The 14713-nt window shown below is 40.9% G+C and overlaps 1 protein-coding gene across 1 annotated transcript; it reads right to left on the bottom strand.

Annotated features, from left to right (window-relative positions):
- Positions 1-1406: 1406 nt before the first annotated feature.
- On the bottom strand, positions 1407-14404 carry LOC117322707 (patched domain-containing protein 3-like). Its single transcript, XM_033877647.1, has 4 exons — positions 14341-14404; positions 7340-8347; positions 4923-5123; positions 1407-2881 (listed from the first exon to the last, which is right to left on the bottom strand). Exons 1-4 carry the CDS (start codon positions 14402-14404, stop codon positions 1407-1409), a joined length of 2748 nt encoding a protein of 915 aa, XP_033733538.1.
- Between the last annotated feature and the right edge of the window lie 309 nt (positions 14405-14713).

Raw genomic sequence — 14713 nt, 5'->3', positions numbered from 1 at the left:
ACCGTTATATGAAATTTCAGAAAGATCCCTTCATAAGTTTCTGAGAAATAGCGATAACAAACTTCAATTGTCAAAATCCAAGATGGCTGCCTGTCGGCCATGTTGTTTTCCGATTGGTTTCAAAATGCAATATGCATAACTAGGCACCAAGGGGAATTTACATATGAAATTTGAGAAAGATCCCTTCAGTACTTTCTCAGAAATAGCGATAACAAACTTCAATTGTCAAAATCCAAGATGGCTGCCTGTCGGCCATGTTGTTTTCCGATTGGTCTCAAAATGCAATATGCATAACTAGGCACCAAGGGGAACCTACATATGAAATTTGAGAAAGATCCCTTCAGTACTTTCTCAGAAATAGCGATAACAAACTTCAATTATCAAAATCCGAGATGGCTGCCTGTCGGCCATGTTGTTTTCCGATTGGTCTTAAAATGCAATATGCATAACTAGGCACCAAGGGGAGTCTACATATGAAATTTGAGAAAGATCCCTTCAGTACTTTCTCAGAAATAGCGATAACAAACTTCAATTGTCAAAATCCAAGATGGCTGCCTGTCGGCCATGTTGTTTTCCGATTGGTCTCAAAATGCAATATGCATAACTAGGCACCAAGGGGAACCAACATATGAAATTTGGGAAAGATCCCTTCAGTACTCTCTGAGGATTAGCGATAACAAGAATTGTTTACGGACGGACGGACGGAGGGACGGAGGGACGGACGGACGACGGACCACGGACGCAGGGCGATTTGAATAGCCCACCATTTGATGATGGTGGGCTAATAAAAACTCAAACACGCAATTATACCAGATGTTAGAGAATCATTCCGGGATTTTCCGACCGCGGCCTGTATCTGGTCACATATGGACTGTCTAGAATCCTGCTTCGCGGAATATTGGAAAAATTATCATTTCGCCCTGCGTTCTACCCTAACCGAGGCCTATTACCGGACGTACACTACGTGCCGGAGAAGACAAATTATTTCCGCTATTCCTCAGAAACGCGGGGATATTTACGTCTTATTAATAATACTCTAGAAATGAACATTTCAGTTTTATGATTTTAGAATAATGTTATTTTTTGTGCATTTGTACTTACGACGTACAATTATCTAAAGTCCTGTTTAATTTCGCTTACGATTGTGACAAATTGCTATACAGCTGCTGTAGTTCTTTAAAGACATAAACGGGACTTGGCTGAGGGTACAGTCATTTGAGAGAAAGGGCTGCATGTACTTAAAATATAATATACCCAGACCTTCACAGGGGTGAAGGCTTAACGCTGGTGACGGAGGCATATATGCGTGTTCATGTAATCAACTAACCTCAGAAGCCCAGTCACCTTACCGTGACATACAGATAAATAATGAAACCAGTTTTAATTTCATGCAATAATGTGACAATTTATAAATGTGTCCCCTGATTGCCTACAGGTTGGGGCGCACTACTTCTTGTCCGACCTACTGAGAAGACATTGTTGAGCGGTCCGGCCTGCTCTCTGCCTTCGTACAATGTTATCGTTGATACGGTGTTCGAGGGCTCAATGTCTTCAGTTTTTCCACTCGTCCTTGGTCGTGGACCAAACGTAAGCAAAACCACCGGCAGGAACAATAGGGCATGTAGCAAACCAAACACCATCATAAGGACCATGATTTTAAAAAATGATTTTAAAACGTAGGATGATGTGAAGGCGAGCATTACGACGCCGATTATGGATGACACTGCAGCGCTGATGATTGCACCTCCCGCTCGGGAGATTGCGGAAGCTACTAACTCGGTCCTGTTGGAACCAACAGCTGAAATATAGGCGTGGCAGATTTTGGCACAAAAGTCAACAGAAAATCCAATGCTCATAATGAGCTGGACCATTGTAATTGAGCTGAGACTCAGCCCCCACATGTACATGAACCCGTACATGCCAGTCAGGATACTTACCATACTGATACATACTATAGCAATGATTAGGGGATGTGGCATTGCCACAGCGGTGATCACCAATGTGGCCACCATGGCGATCAGCATTGTTTGTAACGTCGAGCTGCCAATCGCCATAAGCTGTTCACCAATGATGAATATTGGCGCATGCGCGATAACTGGTAGACCAGACTCCTTGGCGATGGTCCTCATACACGTCAAAAGTGACTTTGTCATTTTGGAATCTCGAATGTCTTTTGATATAACATAAAATCTAGAAGATTTTATCTTGTGCCCCGTTTCATCAAATACGACGTCGATTTCATAATCTTTTCGGGATTTCAAAAATGCTTTAAGCCCTTCTATAAAATCGTTAGAGCTATTGTAATACGGCGAAAGTTTATACCCTAGTAACCAATTAATTTCCCGTTTCCTCTGTATGAACGGTTCTTTTCGAGCCCGTTTTAACATGGCGGCTACCTTTTGCTGTATTGCGTAGTGACTGTAGTCGAGTTCTCCGTCGATCACGAAGGACACAACTACCTCGTTTGGGAAGTCTTTCTCTAACCAAGACAGGTACTGGTGTACGTATGAGTCCTCTGGCACAAGATAACTTACACTAAAATTCTGGCAGACGTTCATTGCGCCATAAATAGCCATTCCAAGGTATCCAATATATAGTAACACAGATCCGACCTTAACTGGTGTGTAGGAAATTCCTTTCTGTGCCAGACGTTTGGGGTATCGATCCAGAGGACTCTCGCTATCAGACAAGGACTTCGGGGGCTCCCCACCACAACAAAGGCTCAACAGCACGGTGTGGTCCGTATCCCTCAACTGCTTGTACGACCGCGTCTCCTGGCACGTGATGCAGTGACGCCACTCGTACGTGCGCCTCTCGTTGATAATGATGCACGGTACGACGAATAGTAGTTGGTTTAGGTAGCAGAACAACACGGCTACACCTAGAATGTGTAACAAACGGGTAATTATACACATAGCAAGTAACATTCAGTTATTCACCTAACAAGTAACAAATGGCATGTTAACACATTCCAAGTAACAAATGGTAAGTTATAACCTAACAAGTAACATACGGTAAGTTATACCCCTAACACATAACACGTAACCAATGGTGGATATACCAATGGTAAGCTATACCCCTTACACATAACACGTAACCAATAGTGGATATACCAATGGTAAGTTATACCCCTAACACATAACAAGTAACCAATGGTGGATATACCAATGGTAAGTTATACCCCTTACACATAACACGTAACCAATGGTGGATATACAAATGGTAAGTTATACCCCTAACACATAACAAGTAACCAATGGTGGATATACCAATGGTAAGTTATACCCCTTACACATAACACGTAACCAATGGTGGATATACCAATGGTAAGTTATACCCCTAACACATAACACGTAACCAATGGCGGATATACCCCTAACAAGTAACAAACGGTAAGTTATACCCCTTACACATAACACGTAACCAATGGTGGATATACCAATGGTAAGTTATACCCCTTACACATAACCAATGGTGGATATACCAATGGTAAGTTATACCCCTTACACATAACACGTAGCCAATGGTGGATATACCACTAACAAGTAACAAATGGTAAGTTATACCCCTTACACATAACACGTAACCAATGGTGGATATACCACTAACAAGTAACAAATGGTACGTTATACCCCTTACACATAACACGTAACCAATGGTGGATATACCAATGGTAAGTTATACCCATAACACATAACACGTAACCAATGGTGGATATACCAATGGTAAGTTACACCCCTTACACATAACACGTAACCAATGGTGGATATACCAATGGTAAGTTATACCCCTTACACATAACACGTAACCAATGGTGGATATACCAATGGTAAGTTATACTCCTTACACATAACACGTAACCAATGGTGGATATACCAATGGTAAGTTATACCCCTTACACATAACACGTAACCAATGGTGGATATACCAATGGTAAGTTATACCCCTTACACATAACACGTAACCAATGGTGGATATACCAATGGTAAGCTATACCCCTTACACATAACAAGTAACCAATGGTGGATATACCCCTAACAAGTAACAACAGTAGGGTATATCCCTAATAAGTAACATATGGTAAGTTATACACATTACAATAACAAACGATATGTTATACACTAGCAAGAAACAAGCAGGATTCATATTGTTAAAAAACAGTCCCGTTTGAGTAAGCTTATGTCATGGCGCGGCTTCCGTCGTCAGTCAACTTTTCCTTTTAATCACTACTAGTCATAAAGGACAGAATGAATTTTAACCAAATTTGGTTATGAGCATCCGAGGAGCGGGGCCAAATGACGGAAATATACATAAGCCTTTAAATTGTTACTTGTCATGAACGAGTGAGTGGATGTTGACACAATTTGGTCAGAAGTATCCATGGGGGGGAAGGAAACTAATCTTGCATCAATAGCGCCTTTGGCCTATCAGGGCAGGAAGGGCGGGGCTCAATAGGGGAAATACAAGAAATTCTTCTAAATCCTTCTTCTGGAAGAATGAAAGGATTAGGCCCATATTTGGTCTGAAGCATGCTTGGTTAAAGGGAAGCCAATTTTGTATAAACTTTGGTTTTGATAACACTCCAACAATTTACAAAGGACCATATTTCGGACAAGTTTAAGTTTCAGGGTTGTGAGTTCAAGGTCATGGTAGCAATTTTTAGAAAATTCATTTCATTTTTTCCCCATTTTTACATATTTCCCCAAATGAACACCACAGGGCGCATCTTTAAAAACCCCCCAATAAATTGCCTTAACTAACTTGGGTCGGTGCGGGACATGAATTCCTTAAGCAATATTCAGTATGCTTGTTTTCAGCTTATATTTACAAATGAATTGGTATGTATGTAATTACACTAATAAGGTAGCATTTCGCTTATAAATGGCCATCTAATAACTTTATGCCGTTTCCTGTGAGTTTACCTGTGTATATACAAAAGTACTGTACACTGGAGAACACTGAGGTGGAGCCGACCATGAACACCGAAAAGTCCGTTAGTGACGTCATGGTTATCGCGACCCCGCCCGTTCTCATCATCTTCTTTACTCGGTCTCTCACGGGAACGGTCTTTGGAGTGTCAACCATGCACGCCATCAGGATAAACATGTCGTCCAGACCGATACCTACGCCACAATAGATATATTATAATTATCATTTCCAGTATGAGGCGTTACTTACAGAGGAGAGATTTCTCGTGCAAAGTCGGTTACATACATGTATATGCTCTTTCAAGTGCAACAATTAAATGTCGGCTTTTGGGTGTAGTACAGGGCAAGAATGCCCTCTTGATTTTTAGGTTCGATACCTCAAAAGAAAATTAGATTCTTTGGCTTATTACGAGACATTAAATAAGATAATTCACTAAAGCCACGGTCGCATTTTACGGTCAAGAACATGGTTGATCTTAGTGCTTTTAAATGTTGTTTACCGAAATGAAATAGAACTCTGGCAGTGCCGTAGTTCTCCCTACTTGAACGTAGTATCAGCGGTCAACTAAGGTCAACACTACTGTCAAGTAGGGCTCAATATGGTAAACATTACGGTAAAGAAATGTAACGGTCAACTACGGTCATGTAAGGATAATTAAGCTCAACTAAGGTCAACACTGCGGTCAGTCAAGTAGAGTTAATTATAATCAACAACGGTAATCATTACGGTCAAGTAGGATTAATTTCGGTCAAGTACTGTAAACACTACAGTCAAGTAAGGTTAATTAAGGTCAACTACAGTCAACACTACGGTCAAATAGAGTGAATTAAGGTCAACTACGGTAAACACTACGGTCAAGCAGGGTTAATTAAGGTCAAAAACTGTAAACACTACGGTCAATTAAGTCCAAACTACGGTCACAGTAAAGTCTGGGCATCCAGTAAGCTGACCGTAGAGATATTTTGAGCATGTTGATTTTTTCTACGGTCAAACCATGGGTTTCTTGAAGTTCAAACTACGTTTATAACTTCGTTAGCTAGGTCTAATCACACTTAACTCGTTTAGTTAATGTCAACTTCGTGTATGACAGTAATATGTGACCGCGGCTATAATACATGTCGATACACTGCATGTAAATCGGTCTGAAACAAGAGTAATGCCAATACAGTATGATTCCTTAGAACTATATCTTTCTCATCATCAATACACTTATAAACGATCACATATATTCATAAGCCCAACGCCGTAGAAATAAGTCCAATTATTCACAGCATGAAAATAAGTCCACCAACCTACACTACGTAAATGAGTCAACTAACCTACAATGGGTAAATGAGTCCACTAACCTACAATGGGTAAATGAGTCTACCAACCTACAATGGGTAAATGAGTCTACCAACCTACAATGGGTAAATGAGTCCACTAACCTACAATAGGTAAATGAGTCCACTAACCTACAATGGGTAAATGAGTCTACCAACCTACAATGGTAAAATGAGTCCACTAACCTACAATGGGTAAATGAGTCTACCAACCTACAATGGGTAAATGAGTCAACTAACCTACAATAGGTAAATGAGTCCACTAACCTACAATGGGTAAATGAGTCCACTAACCTACAATGGGTAAATGAGTCTACCAACCTACAATGGGTAAATGAGTCAACTAACCTACAATAGGTAAATGAGTCAACCAACCTACAATGGGTAAATGAGTCTACCAACCTACAATGGGTAAATGAGTCTACCAACCTACAATGGGTAAATGAGTCTACCAACCTACAATGGGTAAATGAGTCTACCAACCTACAATGGGTAAATGAGTCTACCAACCTACAATGGGTAAATGAGTCCACTAACCTACAATGGGTAAATGAGTCTACCAACCTACAATGGGTAAATGAGTCTACCAACCTACAATGGGTAAATGAGTCCACTAGCCTACAATGGGTAAATGAGTCCACTAACCTACAATAGGTAAATGAGTCCACTAACCTACACTGGGTAAATGAGTCCACTAACCTACAATAGGAAAATGAGTCCAATAACCTACAATGGGTAAATGAGTCCACTAACCTACAATGGGTAAATGAGTTCACTAACCTACAAGGAGATATGTCCACTAACCTACAATGGGTAAATAAGTCAGCTAACCTAAAACACGCAAATAAACCTTAAATACGGTATGTAATGAGGTCCAGAAAACTAAAACACATAAATATGCCAAAGATGATACTCTTTTGCCGATTGGCTGATTTCAGCCTTTTAGCTCTCAAAAAATGGTTAATTCCATGTATAGTTTCCAGCAAAGAAATTAATTTCAGTCTTTCTTAACATTTCCCATTTTCATCTCAAATAAGCCTAAGTAAAAACACACACTAATCTGCAACAAGTAAAAAAAGCTTACAAACCTATGATAAGGAAAGGTATCACGCCACAGATGCTGATGAATTTAACTCCTGTTCCACTAACTGCTCCGAACGACCCTAACACGGCCAGACAAGATGACATAACTCCAGCGATTGCAAGGGTATGACGTCCAGACACACAATTCCCGCCAGAAATCGCAAAAGCAGCATACGCCAGCATGAAGACTATAGTTAGAATAAATTTTCTTTCTTCAAATATACTCTTTCCTATTTCTTTCGTAACAGATGCTGAACTTCTAAATGCAATGTGAGTTATATTTGTTTGAAGGTGTTTTAATTTATTCACATAACTGGTCTCCCAGGCGAGCGATCGTTGTTTGTCTTCATCTGTGTCCTGCCGGAGATGGTACATCATACGTAACATGGAAGCCGACACCAGGCGGCCGTCGACCACGCCAACATTTCCAAACATGCCCGACAGACTCCTGCCAACAAAATAAGGATATGGGATGTGGCGTGTCTTCATCAACATAGTGAAGATTTTGGTCAGTACGAAGTCACCACTGACCACGCACCGGCCTTCTTTACGTACACACACATCCTCATAATGTAAATTAGAACCGGAATCATTGACTATCTGGACCTCGTACCGTATGATCTCATCAATCCTCTTCAGCTCGTTCAGACATTCTATCCGTAGAAGGCTCGAGTTCCCCTTCGACCTCACTATCAAGCCGCCGTATGCATGCTTATTCAGATTCGTTATTACCTTTGGGTAGAAATTGTTACGAGATTTGTTTTGAAATATTTCGTTAATTTTTTTCGTGTTTGTTAATGCTTCGTTGTTCTTAGGTGTGAATAGCTTTTCCATGTCGGTCTCTGAGCTAAATCGTAGGAAACCTAAGCCAAACAAACAGTTATATAGCACGCAGAAACCTAGAACCGAGCGCGGATGCTTGTATACTGCGCCGGCATACATCTCAAAGACTACTCCGACAGCGTCTTCGTACTTCGTGTAGAATGTGCGCACAGCCATTGTTATCAAGTTATCTGAAACAAAACATAAACAACGCATTTTACTTAAACCATTGATGCTCAAATTAAACCTATTCAGATTGTCATCCATACAATTCAAATTCGCCGTGTGACATGCTTTGTCTATATTATTGCTTGGGCATACAATAACATGTATGTTTGGTTTGGTTTGGTTTATTTTGTTTAACGTCCTATTAACAGCTAATGTCATTTAAGGACGGCCTCCCGTGCGTGCTACATGCATGCGTGTGGTGAGTGCGTATGTGTGTTTTGGGAGGCTGCGGTATGTTTCTCGTTAAATCTCCTTGTGATAGGCCGGAACTTTTGCCGATTTATAGTGCTATCTCACTGAAGCATACTGCCGAAGACACCCAGCAGACACCCCACCCGGTCACATTATACTGACAACAGGCGAACCAGTCGTCCCACTCCAAATATGCTGAGCGCTAAGCAGGAGTAGCAACTACCATTTTTAAAGACTCTGGTATGTCTCGGCTAGGGGACAGAACATAAAGCCTTCCTCACAGCGGCGAACGCACAACTAAAGGCCAAAGTGAGGCATTGTCAAGGGAGAAATTAGGAAGAAGAAAGTTATTCAGAAAGAAGAGAAAAGATAAGATCCCAAATTTAGACGCCTCTTACGATCATAAAATGGGGGCAGCAGGTACAATTCTTACGCCCTACCTGCAGGGCAGTAACATGTATGTAACCTGTTGTTTAATTACACTATGCGAGCATATGTTCGCAGTTTTGCTTTTATTAAAAAAAATGGAAAGTATCCATGAGTTTTACAAGAATGAGATAAAAACGGGGAAAGCAAACAAAATCTATTACGAAATTTCCCGGCAATCTGTCCAAAAAAGATCACCTGAATAATCAAGAGAAGTCAATATTCATAGTTGGAAAGAGTAAGTTAATTGTTGAACAGATGGCGTACAGGAAAGCTTCAGGTAGTTTTTGTCCGTGAAATGAACAATAGACTACAGGTAATCGACAAAACAATATGATATATATAGCAAATCCTATAGTAATGAGAATCGAGGACAGGAGAAGAAAAGCAACACTTCAAAAAGGCACAGTTATATAAACAGCTATCACTGACAAAACGATCGAAGCAAGCATTGGCAATCAACAGACACTTCCTTCAAAAGGGCACAGTCGTATAAACGGCCGGCTATGTATATGGCCAATGCTTGCATTCGTCGTTTAAACAAACACTTCAAAAGGGCACAGTCGTATAAACGACCGGCTATGTATATGGCCAATGCTTGCATTCGTCGTTTAAACAAACACTTCAAAAGGGCACAGTCGTATAAACGACCGGCTATGTATATGGCCAATGCTTGCATTCGTCGTTTAAACAAACACTTCAAAAGGGCACAGTCGTATTAACGGCCGGCTATGTATATGGCCAATGCTTGCATTCGTCGTTTAAACAAACACTTCGAAAGGGCATCGTCGTATAAACCGCTGGCTATGACGCAACTATCAAAACACACGTCGGCCATACACCAACACTTCTAGAAATTGTAATTCTAAGTAAAAGATATATAAAGGAGGGGTACTGAGGGGGAGGTATGGGGGAGGTATGGAGGATGAGGGTACAGAGGAGGGGGAAAGGAGGAGATATATAGTTTGGTTTGGTTTATTTTGTTTAACGTCCTTTTAACAGTCATGGTCATTTAAGGACCTGCCAGGTTTTGGAGGTGGAGGAAAGCCGGATTACCCGGAGAAAAACCACCGACCTACGGTCAGTACCTGGCAACTGCCCCACGTAGGTTTCGAACTCGTAACCAAGAGGTGGAGGGCTAGTGATAAAATGTCGGAGCACCTTAACCACTCGGTCACCGAGATATATAGAGGGGAGGTATGGATGGTTAGGGTTATAGTTAAGAGGAGGGGGCATGAAGGTGGAGGGGGCATGAAGGTGGAGGGGTTTATAAAGGAGATATGTAGAGGAGGGGTACAGAGGGGGGGGGGGGGGGGGGGGGGGTATGGAGGATGAGGGGTACAGAGGAGGGGGTATGGAGGAAGAGGGGTTTATAGAGGAGGGGATACTGAGGAGAGAGTCCTCTCTCGGCTCCGTACCGGGCACACATATCCTACTCATTCGTTCCTTTTGAAACGATAGGATTCACCGGTGTGTTATGCATGTGATGCGCAATTCACAGTGGAGCATTTTTAAATAGAATGTTCCGATTTCAAGTACATTCGTGATAAATACTTTCGAGTCCCGGATATGAAAACCCTTTTCAGTTCCGTGGATTCGAAAATAATATTTAGCTACTTGAAAGAAATCGATCTATTCTATAGACTCTGATGTCTTTAACGTTACTCCCTTTGACATTCTATTTATATCACAAGGCTCACATAATCTATTCGTACATATATATATTTCACCATTTTTAACCAACTTTTTTATCATAATGATCTAAATATACAATACGAATGCTTTTAAAAATGACCATTTTTATCTGATTTTAACGTTAAAAATAAAAACGATAGTATATTGTACATAAACAAACAAACAAACAATGAGGAGAGGGTATATAGAAGGGGCTATAGACCATAGAGGGGTATGGTGGAGGAGGAGGGGTATGGTGGAGGAGGAGGTATGGAGAAGGGGACTAGAGAGGAAGGCAATCTAATTAAAATCAGGCTTATAATTTTCACTCATCTATGATACACCGCAATACAAGATCTAATAATACCCCGCAGGAGTTCATCTCAGCATGACCTTTGAGCTTCAAATATAAGCCAATGAAAACTGTTCAATGACGTCATTAGGCAACCAATGAAAAAGAGTCTTATAAGAGCCTTCGTTTGCGTCTACTTAGTATTTACGACCTAGTGCTTGATTTGAAATGCGCAAAATTTCACAAACATTATTTGTGAACTATCTTAATGACCACGGCAATTAAAAACTTGCTAATCTTCTGGCCGTTTCATTGAAAAAAGAACATAAAACGATTATAGGGAACAACCAACCAACCCCTGTGTGTAGAAAGTTGAGGCAGGGATAAAATGTCTGGCAGCCACTGATTGGCCAGTATATTATGAAGTTACAAAATAGATATGTAGCCCGATAGGTAACTATCCATAGAAAATTTTGATATAAATTTCGTAAGTCCGATTGAATTTGTTTTCAAAAGTTCAGGTCATGATTATTAACAGGTAAACATTTCAGAGTTTTGAGAATTTTTACAGCGAAATTCACCCATTTTCAAAATGGCTACACTGGAAAAAGTTTGAGTTGAAGAATCCAACTTTTTTTCCCCATTATTATTGATTAAGTATTATATGAGACCCTAAACTTTTGTTAAAACGTAATTGCCAAATTGAATTCAAGAATTTTAATGATATACTCCAAAACATTAACACTAAAGTCTATGAAAAAACAATTGGTGGGTTGGTCGCTATACAATGTCTCGTCGACAGGACGGATTGTGTTGCAAACTGGATCTGGAAAATCGCTACCGTACATGACATTCCCTTTCAAATGAAATCTTTTTTTCGTGACGCTGTTGCCTTTACTGTCCATCTCTCTCAAAATATTTCTGTTGTGTGTAGAAAATCACGCCTGATCGTTGAAAAGATCGATAAACGTTATTTTTATAACATTCTATATATACAAAGAATGCATTCTCATTCCGTCGATTCTATCTGAAAACCACACGCCATTTCCATGAAATCCGACCGATGATGGTATCGTTAATATCATGAGGTATAGCTGCAATATGTCATTGACTGGCTATTTTTAGACTTCTTCCCGAGTCACATTGAGTTTACAATCGACTTCATCAACAAACCAGATCCACATCGAACTAAGGGGGAAATCGGGTACCTATATATATATTAAGGTCTACTAGTTCTGCTGTGCGAAATTCATTTCTGGTAACTACATGTGCATGTAAATACAAAATAACATTTAACATTAAAGCTAAGAAGAGTAGTCGGTCTAAAATGACCGCAAGTCATTGCTCCAGTGCACGGCGTCAGAGCAAAATAGCCACAGACCTTAAGCTAACTGAGTAACATATATGAAGCGCAAAGTGCGTCCAATGTTCTTAAAGAGTCTTTCCTAAATTTGAAAATTAACTAATGAGAGTTAGATAAACATAAACAACCGTCAATCGTTTGGGGAACATGTTTATCCCATAAACTCTTTACATACATTCTCGCAACGTAGCAACTCATTCTGTGAACCGAATTACAACGCGACAAAATATTGTTCGTAGTGGAATAAAGCTTATTATCCAGTTTAGATGCACGACTCATATACTCGAAATATTACCTTGATAATCCTTGTGTGATTTATTAATAGGCACTCCGCTCAAATAATTTAAAAACCGACATCGTCACTGCGAAGTCGAACTTCACCGCTGAGTATTAGGCTAATCATTGTCAGATTCAATTATCGGTTCTTTCCTGGATTTCGTAGGAATGTTATTACTGGTTATGATGATGCTAAATGCTCATCCTGAGATTTATTAATTCAGGACACCATGTTTTTCGACAAATATTTCGGAAACCGAGCTGGAGTTTTGAGGAAAGTCTGTATTTCAAGTCTGTCGGTGAATGTTTACATTAAATCACTCCGCGTCAGTTAACTGACACGAGACAAGTTTTCCAAAGTGGAATTATATATTTTTTTTTGTGTTTTGGGTATGAATTCGCAATAAAGGTAAGTGAAATGATTTGGTGCTGAGCTAAACTGCCTAGCTACGTTGTAGGCCTGCCAGGGGAGCGCGGTGCTTATATCTATAGAAATATCTGGTCTGCGTTCCATCCAAATACCTACATTTATGGGCAGTGACTGAACTATTTTGTCGTTCACGTATTGTTATTTCTTTTGATAACTGATGAATACTGTTGGCCTGTCGGGGTCTATTTCGTATCGAAAATTACGGATGGGGGCTGTTTTGTCATAATCATTGCGATGTCTCACGTTACCATCATCAGTCTGGTTTGGTTTGGTTTTATTTGGTTAACGTCCTATGAACACCTAAGGTCATTTAAGGACGGCCTCCCGTGCGTGCGACATGCCTGATTGTGGCGAGTGCGTATGTGTGTTTTGGGAGGCTGGGTATGTTCGTGTTAAGTTTGGTTTGGTTTGGTTTATTTTGTTTTACGTCCTATTAACAGCTAAGGTCATTTAAGGACGGCCTCCCGTGCGTGCGACATGCATGCGTGTGGCGAGTGCGTATGTGTGTCTCCTTGTGGTAGGCCGGAACTTTTGCCGATTTATCGTGCTACCTCACTGGAGCATACTGCCGAAGACACCCAGCAGCACATCCCACCCGGTCACATTATATTGACAACGGGTGAACCAGTCGTCCCACTCATTCTATGCTGAGCGCTAAGCAGGAGTAGCAACTACCATTTTAAAGACTCTGGTATGTCTCGGCCAGGGGACAGAACCCAAAGCCTTCCGCACAAGGGCGAACGCTCAACTAAAGGCCTTAAAGTGAGGCATTGTCAAGGGAAACATTAGGAAGAAGAAAGTTTCTAAGAAAGAAGAGAAAAGATAAGATCCCAAATTTAGTCGCCTCTTACGATCATGCAATGGGGGCAGGAGGTACAATTCTTACGCCCTACCTGCAGGGGCTTGTGATAGGCCGGTACTTTTGCCGATTTATAGTGCTACCTCACTGAAGCATACTGCCGGAGACAACCAGCAGGACACCCCACCCGGTCACATTATACTGACAACGGGCCGGGCCAACCAGTCGTCCCACTCCTAATATGCTGAGTGCTAAGCAGGAGTAGCAACTACCATTTTTAATGACTCTGGTAAGTCTCGGCCAGGGAACAGAACCAAAAGCCTTCCTCACAGGGGCGAACGCTCAACTGAAGACCAAAAGTGAGGCATTGTCAAGGGAGACATTAGGAAGAAGAAAGTTGTTCTGAAAGAAGAGAAAAGATAATATCCCAAATTTAGTCGCCTCTTACGATCATGCAATGGGGGCAGCAGGAACAGTTCTTACGCCCTACCTGCAGGGTCTTACCATCATCAGATCCTCTTTCATACGACTCAAACTCCCATTGCATTCTATCTTTCCTTGGCGGCATCTCTCTGAATCAGTTACGCAATGTTCACAGCTAGCAAATCATCGAAAAAAACCCAGCCATGTTGATTTGATTGACAGACGACAACAATAATTAGCGATGGTAGTAGTTCGCTGACAAAGGCCTGGGGCTAGTCAATCAGTTTTATTGGGGTCAGAAACGGCCAATCAGAGGCTTTTAAAGTGGTTACACACCGCGGTGTGTGAACAAGAGGCCCATGGGACCTGTATCGCTCACCTGGTTGGATTTGACCAAATGTCAAAATAATGTTCATGTTCAATTCCTTTTGTTTGTTAACCTCAAACAATGCTA

The sequence above is a fragment of the Pecten maximus genome, chromosome 3 (assembly GCF_902652985.1).
Source record: "Pecten maximus chromosome 3, xPecMax1.1, whole genome shotgun sequence".
NCBI classification, from domain to species: Eukaryota; Metazoa; Mollusca; class Bivalvia; order Pectinida; family Pectinidae; genus Pecten; species Pecten maximus.
Note: the sequence above shows the minus strand (reverse complement) of the source record. Positions and strands in the feature narration are given on the sequence as shown.